Raw genomic sequence first — 22,217 nt, forward strand, 5'->3', positions numbered from 1 at the left:
AACCCTCTCCCATCCTCCTTAATCAGACCTATAGTGGAGTGTGACCCTCCTCCCCAGAACCCCTTTAAGGAGGCATTGACCTGTGACCTTTCCCCTCTGGGTTTCCATTTGAGCTCCGTAACTAAAGAGCTCATTTGGAATAATAACTATATAGATTTATTTTCTCTTCTTCCCAGAAAAGAACAGCTGAGTAGACCTGAAAAGAAAGAGGATAAATCTGATGTTGATGATTCAAAACGCGGCTCTCTGAAGTCGTTTAACAATTGGATTCAGGCTTTTTCGATCTACTCAGCCGTCTTGGGAGAGAAGTTCCCTACCTTATGCAGTAAATTGTTTCAGCATATTGATATTATTTTAGAGGCGTACCGCAATTTCGGAGGTATGGCATGGCTTCATTACGATGAAGCTTTTAGACAAAAGTTAGCGGTGCACCCTGATGTTAATTGGGGGATAAAAGATGTAGGTTTGTGGATTAACCTTATGTTGCCACAAAGACACTACACAAGCACACAACCAGTTTCCAGTCTAGCCAAGAAAGGAGTCTGTTTTGCATTTAATGAGTCGGCTTGTAGGTGGAATAACTCATGCAGGTTTCGCCATGAATGCTCCTTCTGCGGACATCCACACCCCATGTCTAAATGCTTTCGTAAGCAATCCTCTCAATCAGCTCCCAGAGATCCTAATTCAAAGAGCTCAGACTCTGGTGAGACTGGGAGAAATGCTTTGGTGGCTAAGCATTTACCCAAATCGGGAGAGCAGTAAGCTGTTATTTTCCGGTTTTTCTTCAGGTTTTGAAATACCGCAATTCAAAGGCCCTGGATGCGTCATGGTAAAAAATTTATCTTCCCTGAATTTTCATCACAAAGTGGCTAGGAAAAAGATTAATGAAGAATTGAAATTGGGTAGGATTGCAGGCCCCTTTTCTTGCCCCCCTTTTTCAAATTTTCGGATCTCTCCCTTAGGTATTGTTCCTAAGAAGGAACCTGGTAGTTTCCGTATGATCCACCATTTATCATATCCCAGTGGTTCCTCCCTCAACGATGAGGTGGATAAAGCGTTTTGTTCAGTCACTTATTCGTCCTTTGACTCTTATATCGATTTACTTAGAAAATTTGGCAGGAATGCATTAATGGCGAAATCTGATATCAAGTCCGCATTTAGATTGCTCTCCGTTCACCCATCTGGTTTTAATTCGTTAGGCTTCCATTTTGAGAATCAAATTTTTTTTTTGACAGATGTCTCCCCATGGCGTTTTCGTTATCTTGTTTTTATTTTGAAAGTTTTTCGTCCTTCTTACATTGGGTTTTAGAATATAACGTTCGGGACGCCGGTATTCTCCACTACCTGGACGATTTCCTTTTCGTCGGCCCCCCTCATTCGGGTAATTGCCTTGCAACGCTAAATAGCTTCATCGATATGTGCAGTACCTTTGGGGTACCTCTGGCACATGATAAAACTTGCCTTCCCACGGAAGTTATTGAATTCTTGGGCATCACCTTGGATTCCACCAAAATGGAATGCAGGTTGCCTGAAGAAAAAAATTTTAAATTACGCGAATCTTTGGAAAAATTTTTGTCAAGAAAGAAAGTGACTTTGAAGGAGATGCAATCTCTATTAGGACTTTTAAATTTTGCTTTACGCATCATTCCCGTGGGCAGGGTTTTTTCCAGACGGCTTTACGACGCAACGATAGGTTTCTCCTCCCCGGAGTCTCACATTAGGGTGTCATCGGATTTGAAAGAAGATGCCAGGATCTGGCTGTCGTTTTTAGCTGAATTCAATGGCAAATCCTGTTGGCAGTCCCCTTTTGTTTTGGCGGACGATTTAAATTTTGCATTTTCAGTCAATGGCATTTTGGGCTGCGGAATTATGTATTCTACGCATTGGTTTGCCCATCCATGGCCTGAGTCTTGGATGTCGAACCAATTGACAGCAAGCCCTATGGTTTTGGACATTTTCTCTATTTTCATAGGTTTGCGACTGTGGGGCCATCAGATGAAGAATGCTAGGATACTAATTCTTTCCACTAATAAAGGTGTTATTTTTTCAATTAACACCCTTTCCTCTAAGAACGTGTGGGCTGCTAAGATTCTGAGACAGATAGTTTTGACCTGCCTGAAATTTAACATCTGGTTGAGAGCCAGGTGTGGGACAAGTGTGTTAGCATCAATTACGGATTCCCTATGTAGTCAACAATGGCAAATGTTTCGCCAACGGGTGCCCAACGCAGACGTGGACACGACGCCTTGCCCTCAGGAGTTTTGGGACATAGTATTGAACTAATTCCTCCCTTTATTGAGCATTCATTGTCTGCGCGATCGTGAGCTGACTATTCAGCCGCATGGCAACAGTGGATTTCATTTTGTAGCATGAACAATTTTAATTTCAGTGTCTCTAGCCCTATTTCCGGTTTGAGATTTGCGGAATTTTTATGTCAAAAGGGCCTATCTTATTCGGCGGTAGCCAAATCACTCGCTGGCGTTTCATTTTTTCTGAAATTATTTGGCAAAATGCCATTGACAGGCCTATTCCCAATTAAGCAATTTTTAAATTCAGACCGGACTCTAGACGCCCCATTTCACTTCCTCTATTGAAAGATCTTTGCTCAGATCTTCAGTCGGTTTGTCTTGATTCTTTTGAGACCCTTTTGTTTTCTTCAGCTTTTGCATTGGCATTTTTCGGCGCTTTAAGAGTTGGGGAGTTAGTCTCATAAAAAAAAAAAAAAAAAAAAAAAAAAAAATCGGACCCTTCGGGGCTTATGGCCTCAGACGTGACTTTATACAAGTCCCATTTATTTTTATTTGTCAGGCAATCAAAGACTGATCAAATGGGTAGGGGTATTAGGCTAAGAATTAATGCTATGCCGGAACAAAATTTTTGCCCAGTACTCAACACCAGGAATTGGTTGCGCATTAGGCCCTGCGTTTCGGGCCCTCTGTTCGTTCATTTGGATGGCACTCCTGCAACCGTTTTTCAGTTCAATGCGGTTTTTAAAAAATGTTTACGGTTGTTGGGAAAAGAGCATTTAAGGTTTACCTCGCATTCCTTTAGAATAGGAGCAGCAACGGAGGCAGCAAGATCTGGTCTTCATGATTCTGAAATAATGAAATTGGGCAGGTGGGAATCGGGTAGGTTTAGACTTTATGTGCGTCATGATTTATATGATAATTAACTTTGAGTTTGCTTTCAGGTCCCAGGGTTGTCTGGATTCTAGGACATTCCTTTATATATTGGGCGCAGAAGAGCGCTTTTCAACGTTCCTACTCGGAGAATATTTCATTCAGCCATGAGTGTGCAAATTTTTTGGCACAGCGTCCGAGGCATGTCTTGGGATAGACTAGTTACAGAATTTAACAAGTGTTGTTTTTATCTTCCTCACCCAGACTTGGTTATTTTGCATTTAGCCGGGAATGATCTTGGGAAAATCAAGACTCTCGACTTAATTGCTACTTTGAGAGCAGACATTATTTTTCTTAAGCAATCTTTTCCCTATACGTCGTTTGTTTTTTCTGAGATCATTCCTAGATTGTTATGGAGTAAGGGTTCATTGTCCTTTTTGGAAAAAATAAAAAAAAGGGTTAACAGAGAGATGGCAAAATTCTTTCCCATGGTTAATGGGTTTTCTTTCAGGCACGAAGATTTGGAGGGTTTTCTGCCTGGGTTTTACAGAAATGATTTGATTCATCTTTCGGATATAGGTTTAGATATATTTAATTTGAATATTCAGACAATGGTGGAAAAATGGCGGTGGCTTAGTGGGGGGGCCATGTCTCCTTGAGCCATGGCGTTTGGGAAATCGCCCTTATTGGGTGGATTGGTCATTTACGGTGGTTAAAAAACTGGTGGTTAATTTAAAAGTTAAGTTTAAAGATAAACTGGTATGTGATTGGATCTTTAAGTAACTCAAAAATAAATGACACGGCCATTCATTCCAAACATTGTCTGGTTTCTTTATTTACTTGTATGAATGGGCCTTGTGTGGCCATGAACCAGCATGGCTACCACAGCATCGTGCAGCGGCATGCTATTCCATTCGGGTTGCGTTTAGTTGGACCATCATTTATTTTTCAACAGGACAATGACCCCAAACACACCTCCGGGCTATGTAAGGGCTATTTGACAAAGAAGGAGAGTGATGGGGTGTTACGCCAGATGACCTGGCCTCTACAGTCACCAGATCTGAACCCAATCGAGATGGTTTGGGGTGAGCTGGACCGCAGAGTGAAGGCAAAAGGGCCAACAAGTGCTAAGCATCTCTGGGAACTCCTTCAAGATTGTTGGAAGATCATTCCCGGTGACTACCTCTTGAAGCTCATCAAGAGAATGCCAAGAGTGTGCAAAGCAGTCATCAAAGCAAAAGGTGGCTACTTTGAAGAACCTAGAACACAAGACAAATTTTCAGTTTCACACTTTTTTGTTAAGTATATAATTCCACATGTGTTAATTCATAGTTTTGATGCCTTCAGTGTGAATTTACAGTTTCCATAGTCATGAAAATACAGAAAAATCTTTAAATGAGAAGGTGTGTACAAACCTATCGGGTCACGCTGTGATTTTACCGTAAGCAGCAGGTGAATTGCCGGCTTTTCATATACGTGTTTTGAATAAGATGTCCTTTGAAAACGATGTGTAAATTGCATAGAAAATTTCTCTATGTAAAAGCTCACATTAAAGGGAAGCTGTCGCCCCCAAAATCGAAGGTGAGCCAAGCCCACCGGCATCAGGGGCTTATCTACAGCATTCCGTAATGCTGTAGATAAACCCCCGATGTATCCTGAAAGATGAGAAAAAGAAGTTAGATTATACTCACCCAGGGGCGGTCCGGGTTCTGTTCTGGTCCGATGGGCGTCACGGTCCGGTCCGGTGCCTCCCATCTTCTTACGATGACGTCCTTTTCTTGTCTTCACACTGCGGCTCCGGCGCAGGCGTACAGTGTCTGTCCTGTTGAGGGCAGAGCAAAGTACTGCAATGCGCAGGTGTCGGGCCTCTCTGACCTTTCCCGGCGCCTGCACACTGCAGTACTTTGCTCTACCCTCAACAGGGCAGACAAAGTATGCCTGCGCCGGAGCCGCAGCGTGAAGACAAGAAGAGGACGTCATTGTAAGAAGATGGGAGGCCCCGGAGTGGACCGCGACGCCCATCGGACCAGAACAGAACTGGGACTGCCCCTGGGTGAGTATAATCTAACCTCTGTTTCTCATCTTTCAGGATACATCGGGGCTTATCTACAGTATTCCAGAATGCTGTAGATAAGCCCCTGGTGACGGTGGGCTTAGCTCACCTTTGATTTTGGGGGTGACAGGTTTCCTTTAAAATTGCATTGCAATCAGATAGCAATCACACTGCATTAGGATGTAAATCAGATGCTAGGTGTAAAAAATTGGATTTTACTCCCATGAAAATCGAATCACACTTGCATGACACTAGTCTTACTTTTCTGGACCGAAATTGGAACTTTTTTTTTTTCCACGCTAATGGGTATGAGCCCTAAAGATCGAAATGGTATTTTTCCTATGTAGGAATATTGTACTGGTACATAGAGGCACGGTACATCTCTATATAGCAATTCATCTGCACATACATGTATATTATTGGTAAAAAATTAAAACAAATAGAAACAAAAATATTGAAATCTCAAAGCCAGATGTTTTTCTAAAAAAATAACTAAAAAATATTGGCCAAAAAATGGATTTTTGTCATGCAATTTTTTAAAATATAGAACAAGAAATAACAAGGACATTACATATTACTGTAATCATAACCCTTTTATAGATCATATTATTTATGGTGCTTTTTTTTTTTCAATTTAATCCATAACAAATATTAATATAAATGTAAAGCTTACATACTGTATACTTTATAACTCATTTAGTGAAGATTACATAAAAATAAAAAGTTGTAGCTGCTATGGATATAAATGTACAATGGTGAAAATAGAAAATTCTTCTTGCTGTCTAAGCAAGTGAATCACCAAAATGTCCATGTATACATGCATGTGTTAGGCAATGTGCATATTTTATATATGCCTATGTGCATTTGTATACTATGTATTTATTTGTGTAAATGTGTGTAATGTATTAACATGTACAACATTTTGTATAAGTGGGTGGGTTATGACAGGACCCAGAGAAATGTCTTTCCCAGGGGCCCTTCATTGCTTCCTCCTATACCAGCATACTGCACATGCACGGTCCCCTGATCTAGCAGCCGCCCATCTAGTGCCCATTATATCCGGTGTATTCTGGCAGTACGGTCACACTGACTCCATGTGGCCGGTTACAGAATAGGTGGCAGAACTTTTTTTTTCCATTATATTGACCTATAGTCTCAGAAATGGTGTCAATAAACAGAAAATTTAATTGCATGTAAAATGTATTCAACCCCATAATTCATGTTATACGAGTATCACTGGTCTAACACAATACCTAAGACTCCTGTGTAAAAAAAAAAAAAATACAGGTGACTACCACTCCCTCTCAATGGCTAGCCCTACTGTGGTCTTATAATACAAGATCATCAAAACAGAAACCATATACTAAATACTAAAGAAAGTCCTAAGCCTACATATCAGGACTGTTACAGGCAGTAGCCATAGATACGCCTATCAAGGATGCATACAAAATAAATGGAGTACATAATCCAAAGTAGAATACAAAGAAAACTTTAATAATTATATACATACAAGGCAATACGTAATAAAAAACATATCAGTAACAGAGTTGTTCAAAGCAGAGATCGGGCCCGAGAGGGGAAAAAAAAGACTAAGTCTATGCCTGATGTAGAGACCTGTGTAGTCTCGAAAGCTTGCAATTTGTTACCGTCTTTTCAGTTAGCCATTAAAAGGTATCTACCACTGAGGACTCTGAATTCTAAAGGTTTTTCTATCCACTGGCTAACACGGTACCAAGATATACAGTACATCTTTCCTCTATCAGGTCTGATAAATAACATTGATGATGGTAACATGAATTCAACATTTAATGGCTCTTACCCATATTCCTATCTGTAGTGCTACACATGCAGCCCCAACGTACGTTTCGCGCTGGCTTCCTCAAGGGGCCGAAACGCGCTTTGGAGTCACAGCCAGCCAGAAGTGTATGCTAGCTTCAAGTGGCATAAATAGAGTGGATACTATATTAATGTTAGAACTATTAATTAGTGTTAGTACTGTATTTTATATCCCAGCCAAACCGATGAACGGAAAAAAAAATATTTCTATTTTTAAAACACAGAGCTTCATTACAAAAGCCGGTGTCAGGAGAAGTAATCCCACGCCTGTACCATCCGTCCCTCTCCAAAACTGTGCTGAAAATATGAAAAGTACTTGCCAGGCGATCAACAATAGACCTGGATCTGTGTGACTGCAGCTAGATGCTCTACTGAATGTTATTTGCAGATTCATCAGGGAAACTTCCTGGAGTGCAACAGTCATGCACTTATCACATAAAAGACGCCGTCTATGTCAGTGTTGCAATGAATCACACATTGCACAGAAGTTGGGCGACTTCAAATTTTCTGCTCGTCTGATGTTTCTGCTAGCTGCATATGTAAAAGGAATGTAAAGGTAAAAAAAGAGACCGAAATCTGCAACATCTGTCCAAACACTTAAGCCGTGGCTACACGGTGACTTTGGCTATGACCCCGTTTGCTCGGCCAAAGATCATGCCAATACTACATGACAGGTAAGTGCAATAATACTGGCCTGCAAAATCTAGTGACAGTCTGATCACAAAAAATCAACTTGTTCCACTTTTTGCGACTTACTGGTTACGATACCATCTTTTTAGCTGACGAAGGGCCCATAGAGAGATTGAGAAAAGGAAGCCATTGAAGATAATCTCCTGCCGCACCATTCCCCTTACTTCTTCTATAAGGGAAGACTGTCTCTCTATTTTCCTCTCTGTACACCCCTGGGACCTGGCACAATTTTTTTTTTTATGGGCAGATTGGAGATTTTTACTACAGAGGGCGCATTTGCGGTTCGTAGTTTTTGCCCTCACTCTTGGTGCAGGTTCCTTGTCCCCTTAAAACAAAAAAGGGGAAATGACTTAGTTCCGGATCCTGGGCAAAAAGAGTGGGAACTTCCTCATACCAGCAATACTGGGCCTGGCTTCGGGCTGAGCACTGCAGATGTAGATCTTAGGGACACCACACCTTCCGTAGATCAAAGATTTTGTCCTACCTTAAGGTGTCTTCTTGTCAGGGTCTCTTATAAGGCAAAAGCTGTGACCACCATGCCAGCATCCCATGGGATGAAACTCCTCCTTCTGTTTGAAAAACCCCACCCCAGGGATCCTGTACCGGTATGAAGTGGAGTGGTCCAATTTAGAATTTCCTGCCCCAAGATGCTAATGCTTTTCACACTGGAACGCATCCGGAAGGACGTCACGCGTGAAGGCCCTTGGGAGCTTCCAGTACTTCCTGCATGCGAGCGTCACACGCCAACATGAAGGGAAGGAAGAAAAATTATGGTTGAGGAGCTATGGGAAGACCACAGCCTGACACCACCCAGCTTTGCTCTGGAATGCAGGAGAGTGGCAAGAACTTGCTCCAGAGGGTACAGAAGCCACATGAGGAGGAAGGCAGCGCCATTGACCTCTGCAGCCCGGTTAAGGAAAGGTAAATTCTGAGGTGACTGCCCGTCGACCACAGCATCCACCAGGAAACCTCTCCATACCCCTAGGGACAAGAAAAACACAGAGGATAGAAGGTGGGACAGGGTATTTAACCTCTTTGTGCTTCCTGTCTCTAATTAGGATGGGGCGGTAACCTCATATGGTGCTGTTGTAAAAAGATGGACCGGGCTACTGGTCCCTCTTGTGTATACAGGCCGGAACTGTCGGGATTGTCACCATTGTTGCCGGGGGAAAAACTTCCTGACTGGAGCAGACCTGTGCAACTGACTGAGGGGGACGGGGCAGATATAAAAGGGGCTGAGTGCGGGAAGACAGGACTTTTGGCGGGTATTAAAAGGACACTGTCACCTGAATTTGGAGGGAACAGTCTTCAGCCATGGAGGCGGGGTTTTTGATTCACCCTTTCCTTACCCGCTCGCTGCAATATTGGATTGAACTTCATTCTCTGTCCTCCATAGTACACGCCTGCACAAGGTAATCTTGCCTTGCGCAGGCGTGTACTATGGAGGACAGAGAATGAACTTCAATCCAATATTGCAGCCAGCATGCAGCCAGCGGGTAAGGAAAGGGTGAATCAAACACCCGAAAACCCCGCCTCCATGGCTGAAGATTGTTCCCTCCAAATTCAGGCGACAGTGTCCCTTTAAGCCTGTGCGACAGGAAAAAGGTTGATTCTCTCTCCGCTGACCGACGCCAATTGACAGAGCGGCGTGACCTGACTACGGTCCCCGCTCAGATAGACCTTGCTTCCGTAATGAACAGTTACACGCCGCCCTTTGACTCCAAGAGTGCTGGCCGGACTGTGCCTCTGACATCCACAGATGTACCGTGCAGTGCAGATCCCTCGGTGCACGCGGAGTATGGGAGCGACGCTGCGGCCTGTTCTTCTGGACTGTGCACTTCACCAGCGGTGTTGCGAATTTCCTCGGGGACAGCTCCCCATTCCAAGGACAGGAGACCATGTGCGGGAAGGACTGGATACGTCACCTCCGTGCAGAGACAGTGTTTCCAGGACCGGATCAGAGACTTCTCGTGCCACCTACGGCACCATCGTGGGATTTTCCAGCCTCCACCGTCCAGGAACCAGAGACTGATAAGTTAATTCTGTTTTACTCGTCCCTCAGCTTTTACCCTGTTGCCGCCATCACGTGGCTGTTTTGCATATTGTTCCCCATTCTCCCTGTGTGGAGGGTAATCGCGGAATTGTTTAATTATAAATAACCAGTTAACTCTTGCTCTGTCTCCTGCCTGTCACTGCATCCCTCGTACCTGCTAGGACCTTACATTGTCATGGATGGGATTGGAGAAAAAAAAAAAAATCAACTGGTTCCACTATACACGACTTACTGATAATGGAACCATTTGGGTCACAACACGACCCCATTTACTTCCTCTATGCTGTGATGAAGCAGCTGGGGTTTCTGCCATTGTATCCATGATCATTATCTTGTCGCAACACTGGCGGCAAATTAAAAAGGGATTGTCTTCAAGACAGAACACCCACGAGCCATTACACGCAAATATTTTTGGGGTTATCGGCTGAACTGCACAGAAATACTAAGCGTTTCTCTGATTTCTTACAATGATTCATTGCAAGTTTTCATAAAAAAATTTTTTTTTACTTCCATTCAATTTTGGATCAATTCTGCCTTTCAAAGCAAGAAACAAAACAAAACTATTTCTACGAGCAAAATTTAAAATTCTCCTATTAAACCACATTGAAAAAAAGTAAGAACAGAGTAATACTGACCTGTGAGTGTTGCCATAGAACTGCCAGGTTTGATAGTCTTCCATGAGATCAATATGATCCAACGTGGAGTTATAGAAATCAGTGTAAGGAATTAATGGCGGGTTACAGAGCGCATTCGCAGCATCTGCAGGGGGAATCAGTGAAGAGATAGGGGAAAAAAAGAAGAAATAAAGGAATGAACGAATGACAGTATCATACAGCAGTACGTGTAGGCCAGTTTCCTACCTAGCTTTAGCTTACACTCAATCTCTGTCACAGGAATTGCCAGATCGCGCTATAACATTTAGGACGCCTTTAGAATCAACTAATTGCGTCTTCTACCTTATCACTGTAGTTATATGCTACATAGTTATCAAGAGACCTACAGACTGAAACCCTAGCATAAAGGCAGACCCTAACTTTTGTTGTCTTGGGACACCCCTAGTGCAAAAAATAAATAAATAACATTACCACTACCTAATAACTTTTTAGAAATGACCAAAAAAACAAAAGCGATACACTGTGCTTCCTAAATGTACGAATATATACTGTGCCCCTTGAAAAAAAGAAAATCGAATATAAAAAAGGCTCTACGGCTTTATTTAACTGTATTTGCACTTTAAAGGGAATCTGTTACCAGATTTTTTGTTACCTCATCTGAGAGCAGCATAATGTAAGAAAAGAGACCCTGATTCAAATGATGTACCACTTACATTACTGGGTGCAGCTGTTGTGACACCAGAGTTTTTCGATGTAGCAGAGCTCAGAAAGCTGCCCCCACCCACACCACAGTTTTCTGTGTACATTGTATAGTGACAGTGAGCTGCTCATCAGTGCTGGGAGTGTGGTTGGACCAGGATACACGTGGGCATCTAGTTCTGTAGTAATAATCTCCTGCGGATAAAACATTCATTGTATTGAAACAGCACCCAGTCTAAAAAATGGTACATAGCTGAAATCAGTGTTTCAGTCCCTACCTCGTGCTGCCCTCACACATAGCAAAAACCTGCTGACAGATTCCATTTAAAGACATGGAGCCAACTGAATAAATCAGCTGTGCTCTAGCCCTCATTTTTAATGGAGGGTTACACCTGGGGAGAGTTTCAAAGGCACCCCAATGAGGGAATATGGTTCTAGGGAGACACATTTTTATCTGTAACAGGCAAAAGTTCACCTGAATTTTTGCTGCTGGATGTGACCAGCGTTGCAGAAGCACCACTCACATGCATGGTGAAGTAGACTGCCTTCAGGTTTGCTTCTGAGATTTTATATCAAAACCCACAAGTGGGAACAAACCCTTCATTTTTCTAAAATCAGCAGGTTTGGGTGACCTTTATCTTACAGCTTTAATGATGAAATTGTTTTTTATCAATCCATGCTATCCTTATTTGTTGTTCAAATTCTTACATGATTTTCCTTAAGGGATTTTTTTTTCCGTAGCACCCACAGCACCAAAGAGAACATTGCGCCACACAAGCAAATCAGCGTATGAACATTAGGAAAAAAAAATACAGAAATTATGGGCTGGATTCATCAAAGCGGCTAGATGTTGCCACTTTTGGCATCTTTGCACTAGTTTTTCTCAGCTGCGTCGAAATGGGGGGAGCAGAGGAGGGACAGGGGTGTAACGGCACAACTCATCTAATTCATGACGGTGCTCCCCACTCCAGAAATCTCAATCCAATACTGGACAGATTTCTGGCCTAGCGCATGGAGGCGCCCACCACTTGTCAGATGCTCCAGATACAACAAGATGCGGGCACCCCTTCATGAATCAGGTGCATCTCACCCATCTCACCCTCAATCTATCTAGACAGACATTATTACTTATTGTCGCACACTAAATGTGAGTACGATGGTTTCGGCAAGAGCAGATTTTGTGGTAAAGAATGATTGGGCATGTTGAAATCCAGCGTGCTCTATTCTTTCTTCCCACAAAAGATCATCGTCAGCAGCATTTGTCTCCAACATTCACCAGAACGTGAGGTTAATAGGGGAATCAGAAGTGATAGCCATAAATCAAAATGATATAAGATAGATATAATGTGTACGGCCTTCTCAAAAAGTTGTTTGTAGTCCTCTAGAGAGCTGCTGTCGAAAAAGACAGCTTAAAATGGTTATTCTCATCTCCAAGATCCTATCACAATATGTAGTAGGTGGAATAATAATAATATTATCAAATACCTGCAGTTAGAAATGTAGTACAGTTTTTCTGATTTGCTACATCTTTCCTTAAGTGCAGGCATTGCAGGACCTTGGGTATCCATGGTTACGACTATTAGCAACTAGTTGTCACTATTTCAGTGGTCGTAACCATGGATACCCAAGGTCCCGCAATGCCTGCACATGAGGAAAGAGTAGCGAATCAGAAAAACTATACTACATTTCTAATTGGAGGTATTTACTAATATTATTACTACTACACGTACTTCATATTGGGATAGGATCTTGTAGATGGCAATACGCTTTTTAAATGGGTTGCCCAATTTTTCACTTACAAAAATGGGCCCATTGTAGAAAAAAAAAATATATATATACTCACTACTCATGTACTACTCCCCAGCACCGCTGTCCATGTTCCCGGCCCCGTCTCCTCACTTCCTCCTTCCTCTTCCGGCAGGGAATGTCAGGGCCCCAGTGCAACCAATTATTGCAGCTGCAATTTTAACAGGAAGGAGGAGATTGGAGGGGGACGTGGAAGATGAGAAAAATGTAAAATGAGAATTATATATATATTTATATTTTTTTTTATTTCAAAACTTCCATTGACCGCTTTAAAGTAAAAAAAATAAATAATTGTAGATACTCTAGCACTTTAGCTTTGTGACCACCTCCAGCACAATTTATTGTGAATCTGCAATCGTTGCATTGTCGTTTAGATACAATTAACGTCTATATTTTACGTATTCGTCATTTTATCCAGGGACAGAATAGTTTAGCTAGGAAACGTACTTAGTAACGCTAACACTTTGGTTGCAGATGGAATCCACCAGGTACATTTCGCAAGAGGTGGAAATTCTTCAGGCTTGGCAGGAAAGAGGCGCAAGGAGACAAACTGGAGCAGCCGGTCAACTAGTTGTTTAAATCGCTTCTGTGACATCCTGATCAATAGGAAAGACAAAAAGATGATTAAAAAGGTTCAATAAATTACATAACACAATAGTGACACAGCGGCATAAAACATACTGCAATACATCAGCGCGAGATATCTGCAAACTACATACGAAAAGCGACCAGGTCATTACCGCCTCACTGCATGTGGGATGTGGACGGGATTTTGGTATATAATCCACAACAAATCTAATATGAATATGGGTTGTTGTAAAAAAAAAAAAATAAATAAAAATTTTTAAAAAATCCTCTATTAATTGAAATTTTGATATTTCTTTAATAAAATTAATTGTAATTAAACAGAACCTTGTTTACTCATCTGTCATGAAGAAATTAAAATATGTACAGAAATGTCTCAGTCCATCATATCAAAGTGAAGCGATGAAAGGTAGAAAATATCAATTTCATGGTCATGAATTCCTAACTTGTGTCTTCACTCTACCCAGTTCAGTAATTTATTATTAAGTTACATCTGATTTTTTTTTTTTTGCTCTTATTCAGATCAGAACGAGTCTTACTTTTTGAACCAGTGAACTAATAAATTGTGGTCGGCATCGGACAAGGTGGCGATTTGTCGGAGTAGATGAGCGTAGATGACGTAAGTAGATGTACTGCTGAATTGTGGATTCTAAAAGACAGAAAAACACACAGTCATCAATCACGAGATCTTGGCCTTAACGTTTGGATAACGTCAAATCAAAGGTCTTGGAGATATTACCTGTGTCAGTATAAAGTAGGCTCTGAGGTCATCTTTAGTTCTTGGGCTGAAAAAATAAAGCAAAATCAAAAATTAGCCAAAAGATTTTAAAATCGGCTACAAAAGCTTCACACCCAAAATGACTGTCCCAAATTAAAGGGAACCTGTCACCCCCAAAATGGAAGGTGAGCTAAGCCCACCAGCATCAAGGGCTTATCTACAGCATTCTGTAATGCTGTAGATAAGCCCCCGATTTATCCTAAAAGATGAGAAAAAGAGGTTAGATTATACTCACCTAGGGGCGGCCCCGGTCCGATGGGTGTCACGGTCCGGTCCGGCGCCTCCTATCTTCATCAGATGACGTCCTCTTCTTGTCTTCACACTGCAGCTCCTGCGCAGGCGTACTTTGTCTGCCCTGTTGAGGGCAGAGCAAAGTAAAGCAGTGCGCAGACGCCAGGAAAGGTCAGAGGCCCAGCTCCTGCGCACTGCAGTACTTTGCTCTGCCCTCAACAGGGCAGACAAAGTACGCCTGCGCAGGAGCCGCAGTGTGAAGACAAGAAGAGGACGTCATCTGATGAAGATAGGAGGCGCCGGACCGGACCGTGACACCCATCGGACCGGACCGGGGCCGCCCCTAGGTGAGTATAATCTAACCTCTTTTTCTCATCTTTCAGGCTACATCGGGGGCTTATCTACAGCATTACAGAATGCTGTAGATAAGCCTCTGTTGCTGGTGGGCTTAGCTCACCTTCCATTTTGGGGGCGACAGGTTCCCTTTAACCATTGCGAATAGATTGTGATGTGGACAAAAAAAAAAAAAACATCCAGAAGGTCTGCTGGAGATCAGCTGGTCAAAGCAACTCTGACTTAATAAACATTTTTTTCACCATTTACTAGATTTATAATTGGGTCCTGGGTTCAAATCCCACCAAGGACAACATCTGCAAGGAGTTTGTATGTTCTTCCCGTGTTTGTCTGGGTTTCCTCCGGGTTTTCCAATTTCCTCCTACACCCCAAAGACATACTGATAGGGAATCTATTGTCCCCATTGGGGACAGTGATTATGACAGTGCTGTGGAATACAATGGTGGTATATAAGCTACAAAAATAAATACATTTAGAACAGAGATCATATGGAACATGGCAGAAAATGTCAACCCAACCAGGACTTATGGTTTTCCATGGATAGTCATGGATGAACAAATTATCACATTTAGGAGAAGCAGTTTTGTTCCCTCTATATATTTTTCACTCTTCACCCAAGAATTTATAACAGATATAGGCCCAATTCATCAAGAGCAGCGTTGTTTATGTCAATCTTGATGAGTGGTCGTATTGGAGTCAGACGCTACTGATTTATTTAGAGGTGCAAGTCTCAATGAATTCGGAGCATCGGACAATTCAGCGCCTCACCACAAACCCTGTTCCAGTCAAGGCTGGAGTAAGATTAGTAGTGCAGTAAATGCCACCGCGCATCAAGAATTTGATGTGCGGCGGTCACCTCACCCCCAGGCCGTTCGACCACTTTGTCAGAGCGTTGCAAAAATGGCATGAGCATTCCAAAAGTGCAACATTTTATAGCAGCCCTCGAGTTGCACCAAAATTTTGCGACTTGTCACAACATTTATACTGGCGTAAAAGCTTTGATGAATCGGGCCCATAGTTTTACAGGATGTACAGGAACAGAACTCACCCTTTCCATTCTCTTAACAGACTGTTAATTATTCCTTTTAGTACGGTTTTCTGGATATCTTGAGTCTGAAAAATATACCAAGCCAATAATAGATTAACTTATGGAACAATCTCCAAAATTATTATGTAATTATTAGTGTTATAATGACCGTCCCCCTCCATCAAACATTGGTCCAACTAGAACACTATTTGGTAGCCACATGTTGGTTCAGTAGCCATATGTTGCTCGTGGGCCACCCCGCATGTCATCCGTTCCCCAACTGATGGCATAACAGTGTACCCCAATGAGAGGAGAGGTGAAAGCTATATACTTAATAGGTTTTCCACTACTATACCGAACCATTCCTATAATGGTACGTCACTTCTGATACTTACCGTAGTTAATAAGGCATCGTAGACAATGTTCAAAAACTTTGTATTGATTCTGGAATCTTCAACAGTGTTAAGAGGCGCGTTCACATCTCTCTGCAAACAAAGCACAGACATATTGAAAGACATGGACATGTTATATTGCTACATTTTGCACTCAGGTGCCTGTTGTTGTCCAGTATCACTTACAAGTTCAACAAATTAAGCGTGAATCTTTGTGTGTGACCAGATTCTGTTGGGACATTAGAAGACCTAGTCAGTACGTCCTATTCTGATCCTCACTATTGGAGCAGAATAGGACCGGCTCCGAATTTCACGACTCATTCTCGGATCCGGGGTTTACATACCCTGGCAGAATTTTCACTATCTTGGCCATTTTTCAAAGAATATGAACGATGACACCAAAGCTTTTTCTCCACTCATGGTTAGTGGTTGGGTGAAGCCATTTATTTTCTCTTTTTAAATGACAACCCAAAACATCCAAATGACCCAGATCAAAAGTTCACATACCCTGGTGATTTTGCCCTGATAACATGCACAGAAGTTGACACAAATGGGTTTAAATGGCTACTAATGGTAACATCCATACTAATTGTTCGGGATGCAAAGGAAAAACCCAAAAATAACATCAGCTAAAATACAGGACTCTCTGAAAACTAGCAGTGTGGCTGTTTCAAGAGGCACAATAAGGAGGCACTTGAAGAAAAATGGGCTGCATGGTCGAGTCCCAGAAGAAAGCCATTACTGTGCAAATGCCACAAAGTATCTTGCCTACAATATGCAAAACAGCACAGAGAAAACCTGTAACATATGGGATAGCTGACGCACCACTACAATATGCAGACATATAGAGGGGGTGCAAGACTGATGGCTAATAATGCAAACTGACAAAAGCACAAGAAACAAGAGCCATCAAAATATCTGCACACCACCAAAGTTATGATAAAAATAATATAAGCTTTATTGGGAACATAATTAAAAACATCTAAAATCACACATAACCTCCGTGCAGATACCCCTGTGAACACTGTATGCCAAAATATACAATGTATGTATATTTTGGCATACAGTGTTCACAGGGGTATCTGCACGGAGGTTATGTGTGATTTTAGATGTTTTTAATTATGTTCCCAATAAAGCTTATATTATTTTTATCATAACTTTGGTGGTGTGCAGATATTTTGATGGCTCTTGTTTCTTGTGCTTTTGTCACAGCACAGAGAAAAGCCTCAAAACTTCTGGAACAAGGTAATTTGGAGTGATGAGACCAAAATTTAACTTTGTGGTCACAACCATAAATGTTACATTTGGAGAGAGGTCAAGAAGGCCTATGATGAAAGTAACACCATTCCTACTGTAAAGCACGGAGGTGGATCGCTGATGTTTTGGGGATGTGTGAGCTACAAAGGCAGAGGAAACTTGGTCAAAGTTGAAGGAAACATGAGTGCAGCACATTATCAGCAAATACTGCTGCGCATGGGACATACCTGAACATTCCAACATGACAAAGATCCAAAACACAAAGCCAAGTCGACCGGTCATTGGCTACAGCAGAACAAAGTGAAGGTTCTGGGGTGGCCCTCTCAGTCTCCTGACCTCAATATCATTGAGCCACTCTGGGGAAATCTCAAGCACGCAGTTCATGCTAGACAGCCCAGGAATTTACAGGAACTGGAGGCTTTGAGGCAAGAGGAGTAGGCAGCTATACCATCTGATAAAATAAAGAACCTCATCCACAACTACAAAAGACTACAAGCTGTCATTGATGTTAGAGGGGGCAATACATAGTATTAAGAAATGGGGTATGTAAACTGTTGATCAGGGTCATTTGGATGTTTTGGGTTGCCATTATGATTTAAAAAGAGAAAACACAGTAGTTTGACAATAAATGGCTTCACCCAACCACTAACCATGAGTGGAGGAAAAGTTTTGGTGTTAGGCTTCTTTCACACTTCAGTCTTCCAAATCTGCACAGGATCCGTCAAGACGTTGAAATGATGGATCCTGTGCAGATTGTGGAAAACGTGTGCACTGGTCCCGTCTTTCTGACTGACCCGTCGAGGCTATGTGCACCTATTAAAAAAAATAATAATAAAAATAAAAAAACCCAGTATTCTCACCTACCGGCGTTCCCGCGCACAGATACTCCCGGCAGCTAGCGTTCCTAGTAATACATTGCCAATTCTATGAATTTCACCACAGTTTAAAGAGAATAGCAAAGATTTATAAAAGGGAGAGAGAAGAGGCAGCGATGATATCCTACACATTATAGAAGATCTACATGCCACTCAGGAATTGGAGAAAGTCTGATCCTGACCTAGGGTTAATGAGATGGCAGCAATTTGTAAATGACATGCAAGTGGCAAGCCAAAAAGAATAATAAAGACCTTCGCACGTGAGGACAACTCCGGGACTTCTATTTCCAGGGATTCTATTTTAAGGACGATGCCCTTTAAATCACGAAAAGCAATGATTTTTTTTAAGCTCTTGTATTCTTCATCACACTGGAGTCCCTTTACATAGCAGTGTAGAATAACGTGTCTAATCCATTATCCACCATGCTAATAAAGGCTTCTACAGAATGTTATAGATTACCTTGAATGCAGCATTTAACTCCAGGAACGAAGCAAATGTGGTTAAATAGAAATCGTGCACGGCTTTCCATTCTCCTGTGGCTTTCGCTTTGTCCAAGTCTATCCTGCAAAATACAATATTACACAAAAAAATAAAAAAAAAGTGTGGGGCAATTATAAATTACTGTTTAATTTCCCATTATTCAGATAAGAAAGAGAAAACAGTTCCAACTGGTACCAGATAGAAGTGACCAAGATCCTGGATGACTTTCACAGTAGGGCTTGAATACTTTACCATCAGTGTAACAAAATCCAACTAACCCAACTCTGAAGCAAAATTAATTTGCCCTAAAGCAAAGAAATGTTGGTCTCAAATTGAGTTAGAGGCTAGCGTTACAGGGTAGAAATCATTTGGGATGTAGATCGCCTTAAAGGGAATCTGTCATTAGACTTGTACAACTTAATCTGAGAGCATCATAATGTAGGGCCAGAGAGCCTGATTCTAGTGCCGTGTCACTTATTGGGCTGCTTTCTCTAGGTTTTGATGAGATCACCGTTTTATCACCAGAGATCATCACTAGCGGACTAGTAAACTTGCCGCCATATAGTCCAACCCCGACCTCACCACCGAATCGCAGCTTTCAGAAGTGTGGGCGGGGTTATGCAGAGCTCCGCATTCAGAGAACTGGTAGATGAGCACCATATAAAACAGGTTTTAATCAAAACTGCAGCAAGCAGCCCAAAAAGTAATATATCACTGCAATCAGGGTCTCTGCCCTTACATTGTGCTGCTCTTCGATGAGGTTAAGAAAAAGCTGGTGACAGATTCCCTTTTAATCGGTTGTTCCCTTTCACCTGGTTTTAGCCCACAGGCTCAGTGATATCTGAAATAACAAAATGAGCTTTACTTACCCTCTCCGGGTCCAGCGCTGACTCTCTGCCACTGCCCCAGTCTTTTTTGATCATCTCAAGAGATGACATCATATCAACAGCAAAATTGATAGGTCCTTTTTGAAGGGATTGTCCCATAAAAGGCATTTTTGACTCACTTTCCAAATACATGATGACTTGCTGGTGGTTTCGTAATTGCTGGTGGTTTCGTTTCTGAGACCCCCACTGATCCTGGATATGGGGACCTCTGTAAATGGTGAAGTAGAGAGCATGTCTGTCCACTGCTCTGATACAGAGGGAATGGCTCAACGGTCGGCCGAACCATCGTTTGGTTGACTTTGGTTAGTGTATGGGTCACTTTAGGAATATTTTCTGGTTGAATACTCTTCGGTATGTCTGGATAATCCCTTTAAAGTAGGCAGCATGGACAATGTGAGAAAGGCAGATTATATATATATATATATATATATATATATATATATATATATATATATATATATATATATATATATATATATATATATATATATATATATGTATATATATATATCTGTAAAAGATTTTTTTCACAAAAGACTTTGGGCCAGATTCATAAAAACTGGCGTTCTATAAAAAGGTCTGCTGGAGTGGATGGGTGTGCCTTTTAATGAACTAGGTGCATCTTACACCTTACAAGCAAATCGGGCTTTATCACTCTCCATCTCACCCATTGTCTGCCCTCTTTAAAGCAGCTGGCTGGGACTCATGTAAAATAAAAAAGCCAAAAGGGGCAAAATAATCTGTCAGCAGGTTTATGTTATGTAATCTGAGGACAGCATGAAGCAGGGGTTAAAAACATAAAATTCAGGGATGTGTCACTTATTAGACTGTGTGCAGTTTCAATACAATGAAGGCTTTATCACCAGGAGATTATCAATGCCTGGACTACAGCTCATGTGAGCACTGGACCGACCACACCCCCTCCTCTGATAAGCAGCTTACTGTCAATATACAAGTGTACATAGAAATATGTGGGGCGGGAGGTATTCGATTTCTGACCTCTGCTACATGCTGCATCTAAACACTCTGGTTGTGTCCCAACTGCTGCACCCAGTAAACTAAGTGACACATCATTTGAATCAGGGTCTCGTCTCCTACATCATGCTGGTAGGTAGAAAAAAACCTGGTGACAGATAAATGTTGCAGCTTTTCATAAAGTTTTCCAAACTAGAATTCTGGTGAAAACACTTTAAAGAAATATATTGAGAAAATTGTTCAAAACTGAGAAATCAAAATAGTTCTCAGCAATTTGAGTTTATTTGTGGACTGGCACGAGGTGCAGCAACATGTCCTCGCCTCCTAAGGAAGATAAGCGGTAGCACACAATTACTGTTATTTGCAGCAATCTTTTTCTCGCTCATGTGCAGCCGCTGACCTCGCTTTTCACCCAATTCTTTTTTCTAAACTTCTTGTTTATTGTCCTTTGTGATTTGCTAAAGGCTTAGCTATTAGAACATCGTGTGGCACGCTGAATGGATTGGCCGATGAAAGATGCCGCTGGAGACTCATGGATGCCTCCTATTGATTTTTTTTACTTTAATCTTATCACATTGACTGGTCACCTATCCCCCCCATAACTTTTCCCCACTTCCTTCTTCATTTAGCACCTAGTCTTGTGTATTTTTGTATATTTATCATCACCTTCCTCTTGCTGTGTTTTGACACCATCTAGTGTTCCCCCTATTTTAACACACCTGTCATCTATCTGTATGTAATGTTTCCACTTATATGGATATGTATTTGTTTTGGCTGCATTTATTTTTTTGTAGGTTTTTCTTCATCAACCACAGTAGGGCGGCTGGTTACATATAACATTTTCTACAAGAAAGCATCTAACTTTATGTGCCCACTTTTATTTATTTCATTTGCTTGTATATCGCCATTATTTCCCCACCGCTTTACAGACATCATCATCATCGCTGTCCCCGATGGGGCTCACAATCTACACTCCCTATCTGTATGTCTTTGGAATGTGGGAGGAAACTGGAGAACCCGGAGGAAACCCACGAAATACAGGGAGAACATACAAACTCCGTGCAGATGTTGTCTATGGTGGGATTTGGACTCAGGACCCAAAGGCTGCAGTACTAACCACTGAGCCACCGTGCTGCCTTTGTACATATAGTTTCATTTACCTAAAAATCGGGTCACCCAATTTTTCTTAGGCAACCTGAACTAGAATAGTATAAAAATGTTCTAAATTCTGCAAAGATATATATTAATTATTACAATATGATTACACTGTTAAAAAGGACTTTTACCATATTTTGGGCCTCTATGCAGTTTTACCCAATGGTAAAAAGTTTCTAAAGTCACCTGTATGAAACGGCCATAATTAATTGAAGTTCCAGAACACTTTGTGCTGTATGTGAAATCCTACTGAAGAGTCAAGTGGGCGGTCCCCATCTTCCGGGGGAATTATGCAGTCCAGTCCTTGAGCACACCCATCCTAGATAGACCGACATCCCACGGGCTGAGGA

The 22,217-nt window shown here is 41.7% G+C and overlaps 1 protein-coding gene across 2 annotated transcripts in view; it reads right to left on the reverse strand.

The window, feature by feature from the left end:
* The window catches only part of HECTD2 (HECT domain E3 ubiquitin protein ligase 2), a 255,198-nt gene that overhangs the window by 41,092 nt on the left and 191,889 nt on the right, over positions 1 to 22,217 (reverse strand). For both annotated transcript variants that reach the window (XM_069753465.1, XM_069753466.1), the window contains exons 4-10: positions 18,830 to 18,932; positions 16,241 to 16,330; positions 15,867 to 15,931; positions 14,195 to 14,240; positions 13,995 to 14,104; positions 13,318 to 13,466; positions 10,387 to 10,510 (exon numbers count right to left, since the gene is read on the reverse strand). In XM_069753465.1, coding sequence (XP_069609566.1) covers positions 10,387 to 10,510; positions 13,318 to 13,466; positions 13,995 to 14,104; positions 14,195 to 14,240; positions 15,867 to 15,931; positions 16,241 to 16,330; positions 18,830 to 18,932 — 687 coding nt within the window. The remainder of the gene's footprint in view (positions 1 to 10,386; positions 10,511 to 13,317; positions 13,467 to 13,994; positions 14,105 to 14,194; positions 14,241 to 15,866; positions 15,932 to 16,240; positions 16,331 to 18,829; positions 18,933 to 22,217) is intronic.

Source organism: Ranitomeya imitator, chromosome 2 (genome assembly GCF_032444005.1).
Source record: "Ranitomeya imitator isolate aRanImi1 chromosome 2, aRanImi1.pri, whole genome shotgun sequence".
Lineage (NCBI taxonomy): Eukaryota > Metazoa > Chordata > Amphibia > Anura > Dendrobatidae > Ranitomeya > Ranitomeya imitator.